Here is a 21,611-nt window from a genome sequence, read left to right on the forward strand (position 1 = left end):
CGCCAAAAAAGAATGAATGGCAGCGGGAGCTTAAGGGACTAAAAAAAAAAAAGTAAGCTCCTTTGCTAGAGGATTTTGCCGATCCCCTCGAAAACCCTTTGCTTTGTGTTGCGCAGGGATTTCAATTGGTCCAGAATATTTTCCACCCGGGGCCGTGCTCACGTGCCAGCACTGTGCTACGGCACTGTGATCCCACTTCTACCTGCTTACGTCATCTCACTTCTGTTCATCTCATCTCATTCCTTCTGTGATATTCCTCACCAACAACTCACTGAGTGAGGTATATCAGTCCCTTCGAATTCATTCCGAACACCAGCACAGCATGCGCCTTCCTATGTCGGCTGGTCAGGTCAAACTGCCTGGGTGGTGGAGTGGTCAAAGGTCAACAGTTGTCGCCTGAGCCTACTCGACTGGCTACGATTTCGAGTCCGCAAACGATCCCAGCATGAGCACCAAGAGATGTAGCCATCCCAATGGTGAACTCAACATCACAAGTTTGAGCTGAGTTGTATCAATGATCCCCATCTCTATTACTCATTTGATATTAATTTGCTATTTAAAAAGAAAGAAAAAAGGGAGAAAGGGAAAAAAGCATACCTATTTCTTACCGACATGCAATCCGTTTGAGAATGAGGTGGCGAGGAGTTCTAAACTGGTCTCTGGGCGGTGACTGCCCACGGTGACACTCGCGTAGCTCCTTCCATCGTGACGACTGTACATGTTTTTTGGATGGGGAAGCTGCTATGGGCTGCTATTTCACATTTTGTTGGGCACCGTGATTTGAGTTTCCCACGCGAACCTCGTCTTCTTTATCGTCGATCTTCAACCTACCTTAACCTCTCTGAAGCTTTATCCACGACAGCAATCCTAGCGAAGAACATCTGACTACAAATCGATGACAACCAGGGGCGTTGCTTTCTTCTCTTCTCGTGGCATTTACTTGCCTATTCCTCTTCTTGGCCCTTCGTATTATTCCATATTTGTCGTATGACTTTGCTTCATCCTCTTGCTAGCCTTCGACCAATTCCAACATGAGGGACCCTTCAGAATTCGATGACGAAGAGTTCCGCACTGCACCGTCGACTCGAGAACACAGCCTGTCCGTCAATAGACCTCCAACTGTGACACAGCTACTAGGCGTATTCGTTCCCTCATGCCACAATGGCACTGTCATCTATCCGACCACCACGCAGATAGACCCTAATCTCGGCCGGCGTCCATCCATCGTGCCCCCGGGCCCGCCCACTACCCTTGACTGCAGCTTACTGAGTAATGGAGACGCCGAAATCATGACGTGGGCTCCTCAAGCCAGTCCGGTTTTCCGGCGGCCATCAAGATGCATGAGCATGGATCAGACTAGAACTCAGGCCCATAACCACTGTCTGCCCCCGGCCGCTGCAGAAGCAGTCACCAAGGGGGATCTGTCAGGTATTTTAGGTCAAGGCATGATCTGCTAAGACACCTTGTGTTTTAATTACTAATCAACAATGCCGTAGGAAACAAGTGTCTTGCCGGCGAGTCTCAGAACACATCATCAGGGAGAACCAACCACAAATCAAGTGCCGGCTTGACCTCCAACATTCGACATGGCCCCACGACGATGCCCATACGAGGCCGACGCGATATTTCAGGCAGCCACAGCTCCATCAATGTTCGTCATAGCCGACACTCATCCCGGTCCGAGCATCTCTCTGACACCCCGAGACGGTCTGGTCACAGCATTTGGGGAAAGCCCAATACCTTGATGCAGCAAATCATGGGAAAGGTACGGGTTCGTCTTGCTGGTCAACGAACAACGCCGGATATCTCCCCAGACGACCCCGATGGAGGGACACCATGCAACAAAGCCTCATGCCAGTACGTTCTCACCGATGATCAAGTACAAGACGTTGTGGAGATCGTTTTCAAAGAAATGTGCAAGCACAATACGACCATGGAGGATGCTATCAAAACCCAACAAGCAACTGATGCTGCGGTCCAAACAAACTTGGCCAGGAAGCCGAGCTTCCTCAAGACTGCCATTGAGCTACGACCTGCTCGTGCAGCTGATACAGCGACTACCATCAACGAACCCGAGACCTCCTTCTTTAATCGAAGCGCTGCTAATGGTCAGGTACGGTCAAGAAGTGTGGCTCGACCGGCACCCATCACCACGATTGTATCACGCGACAGTATCACTGATATACGGTGGCTCGCTGATACGCTGGCAGAACATTCTGACCAGACCCGAGAACCGGTTTCGGATGCTTCCGAAGTGCAAACATCTGCCGTGTCCCAGACCAACTCTTCCATGTTCAATGTGTCTAGCATTGTTGAGGGACTCAGTCGGGCTTCTGATTCTGATACCCTATCGGATACCCCTGATTTCCATGGCTTCTCGCTCGGTTCTCAGATTGTAGGCGAGTTAGGTCGTCAAAAAGAGAACGTCAAAGAATCCAGTGTCGATGACGAAGCCTCTTCAATCACTTCATTCCCTAGCCTGCCACAGCGACACTGCACGGATGAGTGGCTGAGCACCCCGGCTTGTCTTGTCACTCTTGAACATGAAGATAAGAGCAAGGTCAACATGTATCATATGGGAATTGACGCGAGACTTGGTCGTGTCGCACCCATCAGTAAGGACTCACCTCATAGAGATTCCGACCGTTCTATGAGCCACAAGGTAGATCTCCCCTTGGATGATCCTGCGAGTGTCAAAAACAATCCCTCTCACCGAGACTCCGAGGCCTTGTCAGACTCGCATGCATGCGGCGAAAATAAGGCACCCGGCGAATTGGCCAAGAGTACCAGGCGGCGCTCTGCCCATTTCGCAGAGCCTTTGGTACAAGACGCTCGCAAACCAGAGCCAGGATTCATGCAGCAGATCACGCGAAAGATCAGTTCTGTATTTCAGAGCACACCAAGTAGTAGCCGTACAACTCGCGCACCAGCGCCATCCGAAGTTGACGATGAGGTTACCGGAAAGGCTGGCGGAGAACTTGGTGCAAGCCGGCCAGCGGCGGGAACTGGTGGTTCTGGTGTGGATTGCCTCTCAGAGCCGGAGCCCGACGCCGTCTATCAGGCTATGGTGCTATCGAAGCCTACGAAAGACAAGAAGCAACGCCGTAGCACTTGTTCTGAAGACTACATTCCTCACACGTGCGTTGATGATCTGAGCACGTCGGGAATCCCGTCACCCAATATCCAGTAAGCCACGGAGGCATTTCATAGAAGGGAATGCCAAAAAGACGAATGAGTACCCTAGAATCCATAGACCTTACTTGATTCATAATTACGGCCATCATCTCCCTAATTCTAAGGCTTTTGAGCAACTTGATGCTGACGAGGTAGTCAATGAGTGCAACTGCTACTACCTACTAACGGATATGCATCAGACTCGCCCCACAATGGACAAAACTCTGAAAGAACTCAAGATGCCAAAAAAGACAACATCTATTGAAGCGGTCTTGAGGAACCACAATCACTGCGCGTCAATTCCTGCTCCAATGCGAACATACCGCCATGAACCCTCAAATCGCGCCCGAAGTAGACTCAGAATGGGTTCAAGTCAACTCAATTTCACTCCAGAGGCAAAAGCGATGCCTCACAATCAAACATGGCAAAACAATTGGACACTGTGGGAATTGAACCCACGACCTTTCACAGATTGCGCAACTGAACCTCACGATGGATGCTCAGATGTAGATGCGAAGCGAAAATCATACCCCTAGACCAAGCGCCCGATGATTGATGCAAACTTGCGCTGAATGAGGAAATATGGATGGATTTGGATAGGAGGATGGGTCTCTGTGGAACTGTTAGTGGAGAGGACATGCGGTGTACGGGCAAAATTGGGTGCCGGTTATCGTCGGCAAAGGCGTTGAGAAGTAGACGGCTGGTTGTGGACAGTGAAGTTCACGATGATTTTGAGTAATGGTAAAGAAAGGCACTTGCAGGGTTCCTTGGCACTTGAGTATTATGGAATGAACAATGAGTTGACGGCTTGGAGAGTTTTGGAGAGCCATGTTTGTGGGGAGTCGGGACAAAGTTCTGTAATGATTAGCGACGGGTTGAAAGTTTACTGGAAAGCATACCAAAAGAAAGGCTCGCAGAGGATTAAACGCGCGGGAAAACTTATTGGAACCCCCAAATTCTTGGTATTCCTCAAAACCGGTTTTTGGGCATCATAGGAGTAGAATTCAACCAGTGAGTTTGCAAGCCGATGCGTGTTGTCGGAGCGTAAGTTATCTGACAGTCCTCTCATTTCCTCACTAAGGAACTTATTTACCTTCGTTCCCTGAGCTCGCAACAAGAACTTTGACTGATCACGACTGCTGCCGTTGTTTGTTCGCCAAGCTTATGGATTAATCGTGCTCTTACGCAAATTGCGGCTTCACTATCAATCTTTCTAAGCACATTAAAGGTAAACGTAAACTCTCAGCCTAATAAGATGAGTGGTATTTCCGGCGGCATTATTCAAGCTGTCAAAAGTAGCCCGTCCAAAAGACAGAAGGCAGAAAAACACTCCGCTCTGTAGAGACCATTGTTAGTGCACCGTTTCCTGTCATGTTGTGTTACGAACTGCTTCGCACACCTCACTTGCCCATGCAGGCTCCAAAGTTGGAACTAGTCGACAAAGTTGCCCCTTGTCGCAGAGCAACGCATCCATTGAAGTTCCGGGGAGAAACTCCCGTCATTCAGTCACCTCTTTACTCGTAAACCTTTGTGTCTGAAGACCCAGAACCGGGGTCGAGATTATTTCTGCCCAGTTTCCGGCTGGCAGGTTCTGGTCCCGACAGAGCTGATTTGATTGGTCATGTGGTTCACCCGCTTCATCAACCTCCACACGCCAGACAACACGACTCGGAGGCTGTGTCAGATAGTGTGGATGTGTCTCCTGGGACGGTTCCGTGCTTCTCTATGGCGGCAGAAACACCTATCAGGGACCTTGTTTCGGGTCCAGATGTTGCGGCTCAGTTGTTGTGCGAATGCGATGATTCAGACCCTACAGCCGCTTTTCATGAGTTGACTCGCCTGTCTTGTCTGAGGATGGATGCAATCAGTTCGATGTCGGTTTCCTCTGACCCATCGTCGTGGTTCAAATTTTCTCAAGAGAAGGAAGACTGAAAGTTTAGGTGAGATGACCTCCCAGGCTAGGCAAAAAAATGAAAGCACCCAAAAACATGGGGCAAGGCCAATTTTGATTTTTCGGAACGTCCGAGAGCCGTTTGATACCGACCTGTCAGAACGGGTGCAAGATCGGAAAGGCCAAGCTCGGAAAGCTCCAGCGCAAGGTGTTTGGTTCAGTTGACACGACTCGTTGGGCAGATAACGTCAAATCCTCGCGTCACCGGAAGGGGGGAAAGTTAGAAGCCTGGGCGGCGGCGTTAAACTGTGTGTTACAGTTTGGGTGATGGGCAGCTTGGATACAAGTTCCTCTTTCGTCCATACGGATCCCGCGTCACAACAGAGAAGATGAGACTGGGTGCAATCACTCTCATGATATGAGTCCACTGCCCTTCATCGGGTCGATTCACAGCCTTTCTTGGAGGTAGGAAGTTCTTTGAAAGAATGACCCGATGGCTCTCCCGACGGGAGGGCATTAGTGACCGTCCCCTGACGGGTATTTGTTAGTGGCAAGTAGGCTTATCGGCGATAAATCTTAAGGCCAATATGGTATTCGACCACTTGACTGCTTCAAAGTTGTTAACACTTCCCCAACTCAGAGGAAGCTGGTCTATTAGCGCTGTAGATAGGCTCGTAGCATTTATCGGCTCAAAGAAATACCTCCGAGCGCATGTCAGAACTAGACCCTTTCGACATCTCACTGTTTGGCCAGCAGTCAGAGCACTTGGGCAAGAGATCGCTTTCTCATAAGTTTAGCAGGAACAACAGGATAAATCACAATACTATCAAGTGAAGTGCGGAAAGTCAACTACAGAGTACCATCTCTTGGCATATGAGCTGTGCTGAAGTGTTCCAATGCAAGGGATCTTGCAAGCCATCCGAATCCGAGCCGTTCGTTTGACACTACAAGTCGTCTAACTCGTGTGGGGAAGGCCGTCTAATATGACCACAATTGTGGAAGATGAAGATCCGGGGGAAAACACCATCGATATTTCCACATTGTGTGCATAGCTGCGACAGCTAAGGAGAAGCCAAGCCTCACGAAGCCTGCATGGGTGGCGCCGTCTCTGCAGGCTTCTTCACATATTCTAGCATGAGACTACCCGTCTAGGCTGGTGTGATGTCCTGCAGGCTGCAAGGCCTCCCGATCTACAAACCGTTCGCCGACAATAAGCTTTTTCGATACCCGTGCCGGTTGATCTTCCATGCCGCATATGGCTCTTCATAGGGCGTAGAACAAATGCCGGTCCCCCTTGCCTGATGAGGCGGGAAGGCTACCCGATCCAAGCGTACATACAAAGCCTACCCTAATGAGGTAATAGATGGGATGTCCGGAGCAGAGCCGTTGAAAACCCACATCTAAGGCCGGCAGACCGTTTGAACATATATCAGGTGAGTCGGCCCAGTCAAGACCACCTGTTTCTGGGCTACCAGCTTGTCAAGGCAGTCAAGCGAGTGCGAATGGGCAGGGCTGAGAGTTCCAAACCGGCAATCGGCAACTTGGCGGGACACTACACCAATTTCCCATTTCCATCATGACAGGCGCAGCCGACAATCACGAGCGTCATCATCGTAAAGGCTTGCCGAAGGACCATCCGGTCAGGTTTTTTTCTGGCAGTTTGGCAGCTTGCTGGCGTTTAGTTGACATGACTACTCAATGACTGGCTAATTGGGCGCTTTGGTGAATTGCGATTGGCGCATCACCAACACAACTCTGTTGGGTGTTTCGACTGAACGACGGCCGGTCCGCGCAACAAAGCGTTTCAGCTTTGATACTAAAACCATACTGGCTCCAAAGTCCAACGGCTTGCCTGAGCTGATCACCGTCGTGCCTGTGCTTCCCCTTGGAGGAACAGACATTACCCATGGGGGTAAACGCTAGGAAAGTTCCGAGAGGCTTGAGTTCATTGGCTCACCCCGCAGTCCACTAAGCACCCAGTTCATGAGCTTATCGCGATAGTTCCCTGGAAGCCAGATGTAGGGCCAACAGCGGCTCAGCGAGCCCACTCAATCTCCCCCCATGATGCCAGGGTTGATCCTTCGAGATCGACATGTCATCCCACGCATCTGGAGTAATCCACAACTCGGACGAGTTATAACGCTTCCCTCCCTCCTAGACAGTGGCGGTTGGTGGGCGCCCGGAGCCGGTTTACGGCTACAGCTACATGGACGCAAGCGTGTCAAGCCGTCCCAAGCAAGTACCATTTTAGGACCCCCATGCGGTCAGGGTGAACCACCAAGAACCTCCTTTGCGTCTCATAACCCAAAGAGGAAGGCTGAAGGAGAAAAGTAGTTGTAGACCACACACATTCAACACAGGAAAGCTTCACCGCCCCCCAGTGTGTCCCGAAATGGAAAGTGATGGGAGAAAACAAACGCTGAATAGGCCTTGGGTAGTCTACCCCAGATATTGATAAAATCGAACTAAGAGCCGCACACCATTTCCGATTTTGGTTTGGAAGTCGTTGTCGTTCTCTCCACTATTCAAGCTCATCTCTACCTACCAACGATCTCCGAATCCCGTATCCCATCAAACGTCCTCTCTAGTCTTATCTTAATATCTTCACTTTTTCGAAAATGCTCGGCTTCCAGGTTCTTCTTGTCGCCCTCCAGGCGTGGGCGATCACCGCTGCTCCTCTCCTCGTCGCTCGCCAAAAGGATACCATCACCACCGCTCTTGGCATGGTCCAGACCTCTCTCCAGAAGCTCGATACCGCCGTCAAGGGAATCTCCGCCAACGACGCCAACTCTGTGGCTCCTGTTCTCACCGCGGCTCAAGGTTCTCAAGATGCTCTTACAAAGGCCACCTCCATGATCGACGGTGCCGACAGCGTTGGTCTCTTTGGCGCACTTGGCCTCCAGCAGACTGCCGGCGACCTCGTCACGCAGGTCCAGACTACCCTCGGCGACCTCTCGCAGAAGAAACCCGTGTTCGACCAGCTTGGTGTCAGTTCCGTCGTTAAGGACGCTCTTATGCAACAAAAGACTGGCAGTGGCGCGCTCGGTGACACCCTACTCGGCAAGGTCCCTGCCATCGCCCGCCCGATTGCGCAACAGAGCACTGGTCAACTTGCGGAGGCTTTGGATAGCGCTATTGCGACGTTCTCAGCATAGAGGAGCAGGATCAGTATGACGGCCGTGCTGGGTATCGCGGCGAGAAATACGGGTTCTGGTGGACTGGGGGAGACGTGGATGGTGAAAGAAATTGTCACTATGATACGTGCAAGGAATTCGTGGGCGGGGGGGGGGGGGTGATGTGAACGTGGTGATAGGGTGGCGGGGAGGAAGAAAACAGCTCGAAAGAGGAGGATCATGTAATCGAATCGAACACTTTCGTATTCGTCCTCGAGTACTTCGTGAACGACAGCCCCACCGTAGCGAGTCTCCTGTGACAGTGCGATATTGGAACTCGTAGCATCTCAACTATTCTTATCTAATGAAAGTTTTGAATTTCTATCTTCTGGAGTGATGGAAATGACAAGTGTTTATGAATCCTAAGAAATTTTCAAGTCAGAGTTCCAGACTTGTCAGTCAAGCCACGTCTATCCGTAAGGTAAGCTGTGCATCTCAAGCCTAGCCAGCCACAATCGACCGCGTGTACCAAGATACCATGGCTGTGTTTATCTACAAGACCTTGATCAAGCGAAGGAATATGAGCGATGTTGTCAGATACTCCAAATTAGTCTTGCTCGCTCTAGTAACATCTGCCAGAATCTCTGGAGCCGGCAATATGGGGGTAGGCACCAGCGGAGGTAACCTCACGGAGACTCCTCGCCTAGCAATTGAACTGAAGAATATCAACTACAAGAACCACCATCTTCCCATCGCCATTCACCCACTTACGCTGCCTTGTACTGAGAGGTGGTTTACAGACCCAGGCAACGGGCGTACAGAGCAACCTAACGACGAACCTAGCGCAAAATCCTACAGGACAAGGGCGTAGAAAGGCAAAAAGTGTAAGTCAGTTGCAACGCAGCTGAGACTGAACACTGAACCCAACGAGGAAAGCCCAATGAGGTCGGGGCCGGGCCGTTACGTATCAGCAGGGTTATTCCTCAACCACCATCAGCCCTGTGGTCAGGACGGAAGCTTTTAGCGTTCGCCAGTTTCTGCCTTTCGACCGAGCTTTACGCGGGATTGCATGAATAGTTCAGGGGTGACCCCACTGTCAAGGCTGAACTTGCGTCGCATATTCAATGCTTACCAAAGCTTCTTGTTGCATCTTGTGTGACTGTCAGCGTATTCTTGCCGTTTCATAGGCCTTGACGTCGCTAATCGTGGCTGTGCTTTTATCCTCGTGCTGCCGATGCATGAATACTTGCGTACTTTGACAGCTGACTGACGGGGCACGATCGCGACATTTGGCAGGCTCCTGGGCTTTCGACTGGCATTGATCATCTGTTTCCTTGAGCAATGAGGACCTCCAGTGTTGGAAGTTTCCGTTCTCATCACAATAAGTTCTGTCAATACATACTTCGTACCAATTGGGCACAGACGATAATCACCCAGGTCTTACAGAATCAAGCAGATTGACGGCGGGGCTTTTCTTCAAAGTTTGCTGTTCGACGTTCAGCGATGGGCAAGTTCTGGGTCATGCCAGGTCCTATGCAATTGTCCCCGTATTTGGTGCACTCAACAGACGCCATTAACTACGGAATTAGCTGCCAGCAATGCAATTAGCTATACATAGGTCGAGTAGACAGAAATCTTGACATCGACAGAACGTTATTAAGTGAGTTTTCTACCTATACCTACAGAATGAGCCATGAATGAAGCTTCAACACCTAGTGCTTCCTCAAACGGATAAAACAAAATAATTTTCGTTTGGGAATATGTTTCGCAACGCTGCGGTGGGCTCATGACGGAGTGACTTTAGATACGTCTGAACGTTGTCAATTTGTGCAGTCTCTTTGACTCAACTATGCTGGTGGGTTCCAACTGGCTTTCTCAAGTGATCCTCTGAGTTGCTTGCCTTACGACAGCATGCTTGTGTTGTATGATCGAAGAGAATCTACGCCCAGCCAAGATGAACAACCATTGCCCGAAATCACTCATTGTAATACAGCCCTTTTTAACTCCTTACCCATGTTCAATCTTGTCAGACCTGGTGGTGCCAGGTAGAAGGTCACCCAAAAAGTAGCCTTATGTTAACAACTAAATTGCAATGCCTATACCACGATCGGGAGTAGACTTAGAACTTGATTGAGACAGAACGCATCTTCGCATCCAGTCTCTTTGCACCTTTAATGGTACTCAAGACTGACTCGTAGACAACAACGGGGTCGTAAGCTTTACAAGATTGAGATCGGCAAAACCGGGCTTAGCATGACGATCATAAGACTACCGGGGCTGCATGAACGCGATACCGAGAACGGGTACGTAAACTGACAGCTCTTGATAGTTACTACGTTCCACATATCACGGAGTAGAGTGGTGAAACATAGTGTTAACCGACACACACGTACATGAGCGACTCCTGTACGGCGCAACTAGCAGAGTGCACTCCATGATTAGTCTTCGATTCCGAGCCAGGCTGGATATTGGCAATTCATATGAAACTCGAATCGTGGCCTTCATGTCGTGACGGGCTTGAGGTGGAGCTCGGTGCCGATATTCCGAATGAAATGCCAACGATCCGCTTCAGACCCGGCTTTCAGTAAAGATTTTCACGAGGCCTGTGGCGGAGTTTTGCATGCCATATCAGAAGGTGAGAAAGACAAGGGGAGAACAAAATATTTGCTTTTCGCTATATTGCTGAAGGAATCCTCAAATTGATCATTATGACATTGGTTTGCCGAATAGTGTACTGTTTGTCAATTAACATCGTCGCACTTAACTCAATTAGATTCCAAAAGTGGCTTTCACGAAAGACCAGGCGATCCAACTCTGTGCTGTCACCATTTCTCATCACCTTGAAAACTGTCATTTAAGCATGTTTAGCACAGGGCTAGACTCACGACTCATGCGAGATCTGGGCGCAGATCACCTCATTCTCGCATAGCCCTGGTCGCCATTGTCCTGGCTGCTGCGGTACGCTGACATGAACGGGGCTGTACATTTCTTATTTCCTTCCACCCCATGATCCAGCCCAATTCTTGCTTGTTCGCTGGATCCATTGAGCCGGAATCAAATACCTTCCGCTATACCCCTGATGACGAATGGGAAGATCCCGGTCAAATCAGCTTCTTGGTTGGTTCCTTGGGTTTTCGGTGGAGACTTCCACTCCGCCATCCCACCGACGCCGGAGTCCTCCGATGGGATGCTCATCGGACGAGCCTCCGGATTGGATACAAGCTCCGTGGGGGGCACGAGACTTGACTCGTTCAAAGGCTTGGAGCGGCTTTATCCCGCACATACTACTACTCTGTAGTCTGTACGCCATACCGCCGTCTACACTTATGCTGGCCTGTACGTTGTAAATACATCCATCAATACTTAACCAGGAACTAAGGATGGGACGGGTGGACCAATCTGGAAGGACGCTCGTGGATCGTCTCATCTGTCAACGGCACCTCCCGCTGCTTTCGTCATGAAGCGCGCGGTAGACTTCGCTAGCAGTTCTCTACAACATGGATATTTGTGTAGCATGGCTGTTGGTTGGGGCCTGGTTCTAGGAAGGTATCATGAGATGGTGTCACCGGCCTACGGGCCCTTTGTGAGTCGAAAGGAAAAGGGGCGGAGGTGTATTTATGCGCCGTTGTATAAGAAGGAGGAGGGAGGATCGTACAGCTCAATTGTGTAAGTGGCTCATCAACGGCATTTCACACATTCTTTCTTTCTTCCGATTAGTTCTAGTCCGTCATTATGGTTCGCTCATTGCTTGCCCTCGCCCTTCTGGGCACTCAGGCACTGGTCAACGCCGCTGCCGAAGTTGAGACCCGCACTATCGATGAGATTTACCAAGCTGCCCTTGCTGAGGGTGGTGTCGTTACTCTCTGGCACGGTGGTGATGAGTTGACTCAGCAGAACTCCGTGAAGGCCAGCTTCGAGAAGAAGTTCCCCGGCATGACCCTCAACGTCACCGTCGATCTTTCCAAGTACCACGACGGTAACTTGGACGACCAGCTTGCCGCCAAGAACGTCTACGTCGACAGCATCATCCTCCAGACCCTCCACGACTACCCTCGCTGGGCGTCTGAGGGTGCGCTCTTGGACTACGCTCCTCTCGGATACGACCAGATTCTCCCTGAGTTCAAAAACAACGAGACCGCCGCATACTATGGCATGTACATCATTGCCTGGGCTGGTCAGTGGCACACTGGAAAGCTTCCCGGCATCAAGGCTCCTATCGAGTGGGAGGACTGGGTCAACCCCGACCTCAAGGACAAGCTCGTCCTGACCTACCCTAACGACGACGATGCCGTCCTCTTTGCCTTTGATCTCATGTAAGTCACAATACCTCTAGCTTACTGTCAGCACTCAGTTCTGACAACGCAACGTAGTCTCAAGCAATACGGATCCGCCTGGCTCGACAAGCTCATCGCCCTGAACCCCCGCTGGGTCCGCGGTACTCAGACCCCCCGCACCATCCTCGGCCAGAACGGCACCCAGTGGGGAGCCACCTTCACCTCCTCCGGCAGCCTGACTCCTACCGCGCCCATCAACGTCTCCCACCCCATCGAGGGCCAATTCGTCTCTTGGCCCCAGACCGGCGGAATCCTCAAGGACGCCCCCCACCCCGAGGGTGCCAAGCTCCTCCACGCCTACCTCCTCAGCTCCGAGTTCCAGATCGCCCGCGGAGGATGGAGCGTCCGCGGCGACGTCGCTCCCCCCGCCAACTACCCTGCCATCCTCGATATGCCCGGTACTGACCCTACTGCCTTTGGCAAGTGGATGTCTGACCGCGCGGCTGTTGAGAGACTCCGCTTCTGGCTCGAGGACCGCCTTGGCACTGCGCAGGGCCTCAGCCCCTTGATCGATGACTTGTAAATGATGTTGTCTGCAAGTGCGTGGACAAAGATGGTTTCATGAACTTCATGTAGATATTACCAGCTTGATTGAAGCAATAAACCAAGTACATATGCTTTAGCTGAACGATCTATCTTGACTACTTAAACATGTCGACTATGCGTTTGACTGATTTCAAATTGAGTGAGTATCGAATTTGCACCAAAAAGAAATAGTCTCACCGAGTCGGAACCTCGTGTGGCGAGACTGAGATCAGCCAGGTCCCCTTCTACTCTACGGCTTCGCTGATCCGCGGAAAGACGGAATCACAATCATCGACAACGTCTAGTCCCTTGCGTACGCGCATAGCCGGCAACATCGACCGATCGCTCAGGGGTGAGAAAGGCAGGTGATCAAATAGGAGCTGCCGGAAGCAGACTCCTTGCAGGCGGCAACTGCCCGGAAGCTCAGGCGACCCTTGCAAGATTTTAAGGTACGAATAAGCTATGATGGTCTGTGGGGTAAGGAGCTTGTTTGGATTAGAGTGAAAATGGCGCAAACGTATGCCTGATTGGGCGTTCTTGCTGGCGACCTTGCAAGTTCATCAAATATCACGCAAGGAAGGGCATGCAAAATCTGTGTTCCCCTGTTCATTGCTGATTCCCCTTTATCAATCTGTTCCGGTATTCTCTTTGGTTTTACCCGGTGGAGTTTCTGCGAATCAACAGCCTTTCTGGGGGGCGAATGAAGAGTTGATTCAATTCCTACAAGGATCCGGCAATTAACGCCTCCGGGATCTAATTGCTTCCCGCCTTGACAGAAACAAGCAGGGAAATCCCTGTAGAATTCTCGATTGGTCGCTCATCTAGACCGCTCCATCTGCGACTCGTACAGCTTGCTAACACCAACTTAGTATACACAATCTGGTTCAATTGATGTTTTGAAGGGATTTTCTATTGAATCTTCAATAAAAATGTGGTAGACTAGGGCTGATTCACGAACGACTTTCGCCGGCGCTGTACTTGATGTTCTACGGAATTGCCAAGGAGCCGTGTTTAACTCAAGTGATGCCGGGATAGAGGGGATAGGAAGCGAGTGTCGATCTTCCTGGATTTTGAGGAATATTTGTTTTTCAATGTTTCTTAGTCATGCTATAACTGCAGCAGTTCGTAATAGATGAGAAGAATTCTTGATAAGCCTTTGTGCCTTGGGGCTTGATCTACTGATCAGTAACATGGGACGTTCAGCAAACACTGAGAGGCATTGCAGACCTTTTCAAGCGATGATACGCGAATCCAGGTCTCTCATTCAAGGAGAATCAGGCAGAAAACATGACCGCACCAGGTTCAACTCCTCTGCATGGAAACGGACTCGTTAATACGGTCTATGAGTAATCAAATTGTGGATAACTCTGCCTCGCACTTAACCAATGTTTTGGTTTTGATTCGATTGGAATACTATCGACATCTCAGAGAGCCATTTAAGAATACTCATATCCTCCTAAAATGAGTACCTCTTGCTACATCTTCAATAGATGACAGAAGATGTTCTGTGTCGGCTTTCAAATGGTCGTTGAGAAGGAACTAATTTCTGGCACAGTACTCTGTGGCACCATCTATTTTATGAATGGTCGTCCCCCAATTGTGATGAAAAGAGATAGTGATGAAAGAGAAACTCGTTTCGAATGGAGACTTTTCTCAGCAAAGCTCAGTTGGAAGAAGTTAGGCTGGTTATGGTCATATATCCGACTTCGTCATTGGCCAATGTGATTTTCAAACGTCAAGCTGAAACAAATTGTGCGAGGAATGCTACAGAAAACTTGATATGCTGGGCTTACTTTAGTATCCGTCAAACCTCAGCATGACCGAGATAGACCCACAATAACTAGGTGACTCTAGCAATACTATCTGTGCGTCAGTGACCGCTGTATGATTGCTGATTCTTTTCATCATATGGACGTCCGATGTGACACGCGTAGAGGCTTATCTACTAAATTGTCCAACGTCAAGAATTGATAACGACGGAGTGATGAACTCAATTAATGTTATTCAGTCAAAACTGTACGAAGTTGATGCAGCACACGCTACAATGTGTGCCAGGACTCGGTGGATACTTGCGACTTATCTGAAGATATATCACCGTCGAAGATGCAGTAGTGCAGCTTGTGTCTAGGGTGTAGTCATCGCGGTTGGCGTATACATCATCAGGAGGGTCTTTCCTTAGGGACGAAGCTCTACATCGTACTTTATACTGAGTTTATGGGATGTAGAAGGAGGAGGAAGAGGGCGAAGGTAAAGTTTATCATCAGCTTCCCAATTAAAAGTAAAGTATGCGGAAAGGACTTTCGCGCGGTCCATACCGTCTTTGATACGTGCCTTTTCCATCAGCTACTCGATGTTCTAGTAACTGGGCTCTACTCTGCTGGAGTTCGTTAGAGCGTTGGTGGTATCACTAATGCACGTTGATCCAAAATAATCCTATGTCCACTCTGTCTTGCTAAAGTTGCCTGCCCGCATTGGGAAACTCTGATATCATACCTCGAATTTCGTATAGTTAGATTCTGTTTGGACGTTACTTGATCCTAACTATCCTGGGTTCTTTATTTTGAGATTGCATTTGATAATCGCCTCCATCTGAGACTTGAAATATCAGTATGTAAGCAATTGCCATTTCTTTGATTTAACGTCAGAATAACCGGTCAAGGCGGGTTTCGGGATGATGCGGCTTTTGATGATCCGCTGTGAAGACATGCTCTGCGACTCCGCTGGCTCGAAGATGGTCTGAATGATCAACAGTTTCTCTCATAAATCGAGGGTTCAAGAGTCGCAAATATAACTGTTTTGACAGCTTCTGCGGAAAATACGATCTGAAGATCATTTACCCTATTTGTCCTTATTTGAATCTTGATATGCGATACATAAGGAGGTCTCGATTCTGCATAGTGCCGCGTCACTGAAATAAGTCACTTGAGCATAGATCAATTATGAAACAACCGACCCCAACTTTCACGCCTTCCAATGTCTCAGGTACTTTGACTTCGACTTATTGGAAGTGCTCCTGAAGTATGACTCTACAGTTGAAAGAGATCCTCGGTCGTTCAAATGTGTGCTCGGAGCCTTTTCCCTGTTTCTTTCCTTCTATGCTTTGCTTCGAGTTAGCTACCAGTCAATGTGGATAGAGCCGATAGCAAAGTGCGACAGAACATGAATATCTAAGATGTCAGTATTTGAATCGATTAGGTCAAGATAACCACGCAGTCTATTAATCACACCAATCACTGCATAAGACTATGTCATTTTAGTCCAGGACCCAGAAGTACATCCACTGATCAGCTGCAGGTTCAACTCTCTTCCGGGTGAGATAGGGAAGATACCGGTAGTCGCTTTTCTTGAGCGCGCACAATTTGATTCACCCGTATATAATCGCGAGCAGGTCAGTTTTGCTTCTAGTTCGCATGCTGCATCAACTCATAAGAAGGCGGTGGATACAGTGGGTGAGCGAGCTTGTCTCACTCAGGGGCGATGGCCTACGTTCTCCCGAGCCTACGGCATTTCCGGGCTTCTTTCGCTCTGAGAAATTGCAATACGACAAGGATTTTGCTGTACCGTCAATTGGCGTACGGGAAATTGATTTCGCCCACTGCCCTTACTGTGTTCGTTCAGCAAATTTTGAAGTCTACTCCTCGGCTCGCGGGATGCAGAGAAGTAAAAGGAGAGAGCAGTCCGGCCGATCAGCTCCCCGGCACATACACGAATGTGGCTCGAATAGAATGTTATCAATGACTTAGCGGCCGCTTTCTTGGTATTTCTCCGCCTCGAGAGCATCGATTGCGCAGATGCGCAACACGCCAACTGCCGTTGGTGTACCATGCACGTCTTGTGTAGCCTTTCATCCTGCCCACGTGCGTTCTGGGCACGCCCGATCTCGGAACTACTGGACATTTCTGTCAAAAGAGGACTCGCGTAAGATACCTCGGGGTATTCCACGGACTCGGGGCAATGGACTTTCATGTGTGCTTTCCATGAGGAACCGAATGAGCTAATAGGTGTCGCGGGCTTCGGATTGCGGCTCTGAAGAATGAATACCAGAATATGTCTTGGCACTCTTGGCGATGCGACCCCAATCCGGACGGAAAATAGCGCTTGCAGCGCCTTTTGACGAGAACTGTACATTCGAAGCGCCGATGAACATGGTCTCAAGTCTCAACAGCTTCACTCAACAAGACTGGATGCGGGGGAACAACGTCGTTCTTCCACTCTACCCGGAGCTCGGAAAAAGTGTTCCCTTCTTCTCAACAGATTAGGCTGGATGGTGTTCACTGCAGGTCGCATGCAGACGGAGCATTAACGACTCAATCCCGCCAAGTTCAGGCCAGCATCCTGCATAGCCCAATATCCTCCAGATTGCATGAGAAAGTACTTTGTGCGACCAAGTCCGTTCAACGCGGAAACAAAATACCACCACTTTCAAAGAGCGATATCGCCATCAGGGGTTGAGAAAATTCTGTTCCTTGGCTGTAATATAGAAAGATAACGGTCCCAAGAGATGCCCAGGCGGGAGGCTCAAATTTTCAAGGCTAAGCGTCTCGCCAAGAGCGGTGGCCGAGACCCTAGGGCGACGGTTGCCGGGCCTTGGCAAGCCATCTCACGCGCCAAGGGGTAAAGAGCCTCAGCGGATTCATTAAAGTTTCGGGAAGAATTCAGGCAAAAGAGAATGTTTCGATCTTCGCCCAGGGGCTCAACGTCTTCTAACCTTTGCTCTACACTGCTGCTCTGTCTTCAAATATTGAACAGTATCGAAGAACAGGCAAGAAACGAGCAAAGGAAAGCAGGAACTCTCTGGAAAAGCTGGGAGAGTTCGGCGTCCTGTTGATGAGTGTTTTTTTACCAGTCTAAGTGCTCAAGTTTCACGACCAGGGGAGGAAGAATGAATACGCTAACGGGGCTCGACATACTAACGGGTTTACGGCGGCATTTGAAATGCACAGACACAGTTGACATCATACACCGCGACCACCGAGTCAAGCAACTTTGCCTCCTCTGCATAATCCGTTATCCAACACGTCCACAACCACAAAAAGTTCACCTGACGGGTGAGCGTATTGCCGCCAATGAGTGAAGTCGCTTACATAACTCAACACAATCATCCCCGGAAGAGTCCATTGCCCTCATCAGACTTGGGGATCCTCGTCTCTGCATATGCAGCCAACGGAATTGGCATTCGGCCCGTCGGCTGGCTTGGCCCCCTCGGGGGTTATTAGCTTACCCAGAGCCGCAATCGGAACTTCCAAAAGCAGGGTCCGCCCTTCGGCCCTTGCCCGGCGCCTGGAAGGCAGATGCTAAATGCGTAGCTAATGCAAATGTGTCAACCATGGAACTCGAATTCCTGGACAAAGCAGAGGAGAGGAGGGGGCCCACGGGGGAGGACGTCCGTCCGAGATATACAATGCTGCTTATTCGCTGTCCCCGGCCGCGTTCGTCTCCACGGGGAAAAACACAACCCCGGGTCAGAGTGTCACGCACCCCGTTGATATTCGGTGGACCTGGAGACGGATGTGACGGAGAACCACTGAATTCCAGCCAGATACTGCAGAATACTCCAAAGTACCGAGTGAGATTTTGACGTACGCATCCTCTCAGATGACAGATTTACTCCAGTCGTCAGCTGCAAGCCCCAGATTGTTTCCCCCAGAGTATGGGTCTGTGAGGGAGATACGGATTATGGGGGTTTATGGGGATGCTCCGCTTTGATAGACATACTTATGGATTACGACCGCAGTTAGGGTCTCAAATTTTTTCGTCTCTTCTCTCTTCATCCTCGAGAACACCCTTTCTCGAAGAACACAACATCTCTTCGACAACTCACTTACACCAACTTACCTGAGCTGCTGTAACAGACGGACACACAATGGGTCTTCTCACCATCGTCGAAGAGAGGCCGACGCCGCCCTCGGTCTACAACTGGCGCATCTACGTGTTGGCCGGCATCGCGTCATGTGGATCCTGCATGATTGGCTACACGAGCGCCTTCATTGGCACGACCATCGGACTCGACTCTTTCAAGGCCGAGTTCGACCTCACCAACAAGACCACCGCTGAGAGACACGTTATCAGCGAGAACATCGTCTCCCTCTTCGTCGCCGGCGCGTTCTTCGGTGCCCTTCTTACCTACTGCCTCAGTCACTTCATTGGCCGCAAGCGTTGTTTGGCCATTGGGGCAACTGTCTTCTCTTTGGGAGCGGCCTTGACCTGCGGCGCCAACGGCAACCTTGGACTCGGAATTCTCTACGCTGGACGTGTCTTTTCGGGTTTGGGAACTGGAGTTGCTTCTGTGAGTCTTCAAGATACCCCTGAGTGACTCATCTCGGTCATCGACCGGTTCTCCACATGATGGGCAGCCACAAATTGCAGTGTAACAATTGCTAATACATAAATCTGGTAGAACATTATCCCCGTTTACATCTCGGAACTTTCACCGCCGGCTATTCGTGGTCGTCTGGTCGGTCTCTACGAACTTGGCTGGCAGATTGGTGGTTTGGTTGGTTTCTGGATCAATGTGAGTTCTTCCACAAGCCTTCAACGTTTAAACTCCATAAATATCATTAACACGCTACTCAGTTCGGTGTTGAGAACAGTGTTCCCGTCGGCCGCTCGCAATGGATGATCCCTTTCGCAGTCCAGCTGATTCCTTCTGGTCTCCTTTTGGCTGGCTCCCTGTGGATTCGTGAGTCTCCTCGATGGCTCTTCCTCCACGACCAACGCAAGGAGGCTATGGAAAACTTGTGCTGGATCAGACAGCTGGAGCCCAATGATGTCTACATCACCGAGGAAATCGCCGGTATCGACAAGATCTACGAGTCTACCAAGGCCACCGTCGGATTTGGCTTCTGGCAGCCCTTCAAGGCACTCGGTGCCCGTCCCTACCTGCAGTGGCGCCTGTTCTTGGGCTGCATGCTGTTCTTCTGGCAAAACGGCTCTGGCATTAACGCCATCAACTACTACTCCCCGACCATCTTCTCCAGCATCGGTGTTGAGAGCAACACTGTCAACCTGATGACGGGTATCTTTGGTGTTGTTAAGGCCGTCATGACCTTTGTTTGGCTTCTGTTCCTCGTCGATCAGCTCGGTAGAAGAAAGCTTCTTCTCATTGGTGCCATTACCGGTTCCCTCTGCATGTGGGTCATCGGAGGCTACATCTGCATCGTCGAGCCGACCAAGAACCCTCAAGACCACTTGACCGGCAGTGGTATCGCTGCCATCGTCTTCTTCTACCTCTGGACCGCCGTCTACACCCCTACCTGGAACGGTACACCCTGGGTTATCAACTCTGTAAGTTTACCTGCTCTATGGTAATGGTTGAATTACAGCTAACAAATTCTAAAGGAATTCTTCGATCCCAACTTCCGTTCCTTGGCAAGTGGTGCGACCACCGCCAGCAACTGGCTATTCAACTTCCTCGTCTCCCGTTTCACGGAGCAGATGTTCGCAGCCATGGGATACGGCGTGTACTTCTTCTTCGCCGCCCTGTCATTCCTCGCCTTCTTCTTCGCCTTCTTCCTCATCCCTGAGACGAGCGGTGTTCCCCTGGAGAAGATTGACAGACTATTCGAGATCAAGCCCGTCTGGAGAGCCAATGAGACGTTGATGGCCCAGCTGAGGGAAGAGGAGGTACAGTTCCGCACAGACATCAAGGACGAGGTTATTCACAAGGAGCAGGGCACGTCGTCGGAGTCGGACTCTCCATGAAAGATGAAAGAAGCTGCGCTGGAAAACGCAGATATACACACATGACGTGATTACGAACAGTACATAGACATGGAGATAGAACGGCATTTTGATTTATCGCGAAGGGGCATCTGTTTGCGAATACCCAGCATCGAGTTGTCTGCAAACCTGAATAAAGGACGTTTCTTGGCTCGAACTCACCTGGCCGTTTCATGGCGCACTTGATTTCTCACAGCTAATACTGACGAGGATGTCTAACGACTTACTCCTCAACCTGGCTCAAAGAGCACTTATGGCTAAGTCCGATAATCGAACATCGACAGCAACACGACAACAAAGTCAGCATCCCGACTGTGAGAGACTTTTCTTCAGTGCTTCGTATTGGTAATGCGCAGTATTTTCCCGTGATGCCGAGATTGCCGATACTTAACCGCAGCATTCAGAGGTGCCGCGAACGTGTCAGTGGAGCCAAATACAAGCACGGCTGGATACTATCGTGGCAATCCCGGTGGCAATGACTATGTGGCGACGGGGCCAGCCCACTTGCCGAAAAACTTGGTGAAATCTCAAAAATCACTCAGTCAGCGACCCAGCGCCCGGATTTTTGCGCTGAACAATAACCAATGACGGCTTATTTCCGGGGTCAGCGCCCTAGGCCGCCCTGCCCGTTTGAAGTTGGTTCGGATCTAACCAGAAGATCAGTCGAACAGGGCTATCCAAGCGGTCGATCAATGCCAAGTACGCCTGCCGCTAAGAAGCAGGAACTACCATTAAGCGGCTGCATGAAAAGGGAATCGTTTTGGTGTTAATTTCCGGCGGGATGAAATTCTCCTAGTGGTGCCGGACATTGCTTCACTGTACTTGAAGATTTGGCGCCTGTTAAATCAACTGCCT

The 21,611-nt window shown here is 50.2% G+C and overlaps 4 protein-coding genes across 4 annotated transcripts, besides 1 other annotated feature; all 4 read left to right on the forward strand.

The window, feature by feature from the left end:
* Window positions 1-322: 322 nt before the first annotated feature.
* Window positions 323-400: a sequence feature (Short protein (CPAR01_00252, KAK1546285.1) was converted to a misc_feature.).
* A 631-nt stretch (window positions 401-1,031) lies between these two features.
* On the forward strand, window positions 1,032-3,190 carry CPAR01_00253 (uncharacterized protein; the record flags this gene model as incomplete). The annotated part of the gene is made up of 2 exons (XM_060484545.1): window positions 1,032-1,428; window positions 1,497-3,190. The coding sequence occupies 2 exons, from the start codon at window positions 1,032-1,034 to the stop codon at window positions 3,188-3,190; spliced, it is 2,091 nt and encodes a 696-aa protein (XP_060355402.1).
* Window positions 3,191-7,683: 4,493 nt separating this feature from the next.
* CPAR01_00254 (cell wall protein) lies at window positions 7,684-8,220 on the forward strand (the record flags this gene model as incomplete). The annotated part of the gene is made up of 1 exon (XM_060484546.1): window positions 7,684-8,220. One exon carries the CDS (start codon window positions 7,684-7,686, stop codon window positions 8,218-8,220), a length of 537 nt encoding a protein of 178 aa, XP_060355403.1.
* Window positions 8,221-11,910: 3,690 nt separating this feature from the next.
* CPAR01_00255 (ABC-type Fe3+ transport system) lies at window positions 11,911-13,035 on the forward strand (the record flags this gene model as incomplete). The annotated part of the gene is made up of 2 exons (XM_060484547.1): window positions 11,911-12,491; window positions 12,549-13,035. The coding sequence occupies 2 exons, from the start codon at window positions 11,911-11,913 to the stop codon at window positions 13,033-13,035; spliced, it is 1,068 nt and encodes a 355-aa protein (XP_060355404.1).
* Window positions 13,036-18,900: 5,865 nt separating this feature from the next.
* On the forward strand, window positions 18,901-20,738 carry CPAR01_00256 (uncharacterized protein; the record flags this gene model as incomplete). Its single annotated transcript, XM_060484548.1, has 4 exons — window positions 18,901-19,323; window positions 19,435-19,548; window positions 19,611-20,321; window positions 20,376-20,738. The coding sequence occupies 4 exons, from the start codon at window positions 18,901-18,903 to the stop codon at window positions 20,736-20,738; spliced, it is 1,611 nt and encodes a 536-aa protein (XP_060355405.1).
* Between the last annotated feature and the right edge of the window lie 873 nt (window positions 20,739-21,611).

The sequence above is a fragment of the Colletotrichum paranaense genome (genome assembly GCF_030867605.1).
Source record: "Colletotrichum paranaense strain IMI 384185 chromosome Unknown Scaffold_1.1, whole genome shotgun sequence".
Lineage (NCBI taxonomy): Eukaryota > Fungi > Ascomycota > Sordariomycetes > Glomerellales > Glomerellaceae > Colletotrichum > Colletotrichum paranaense.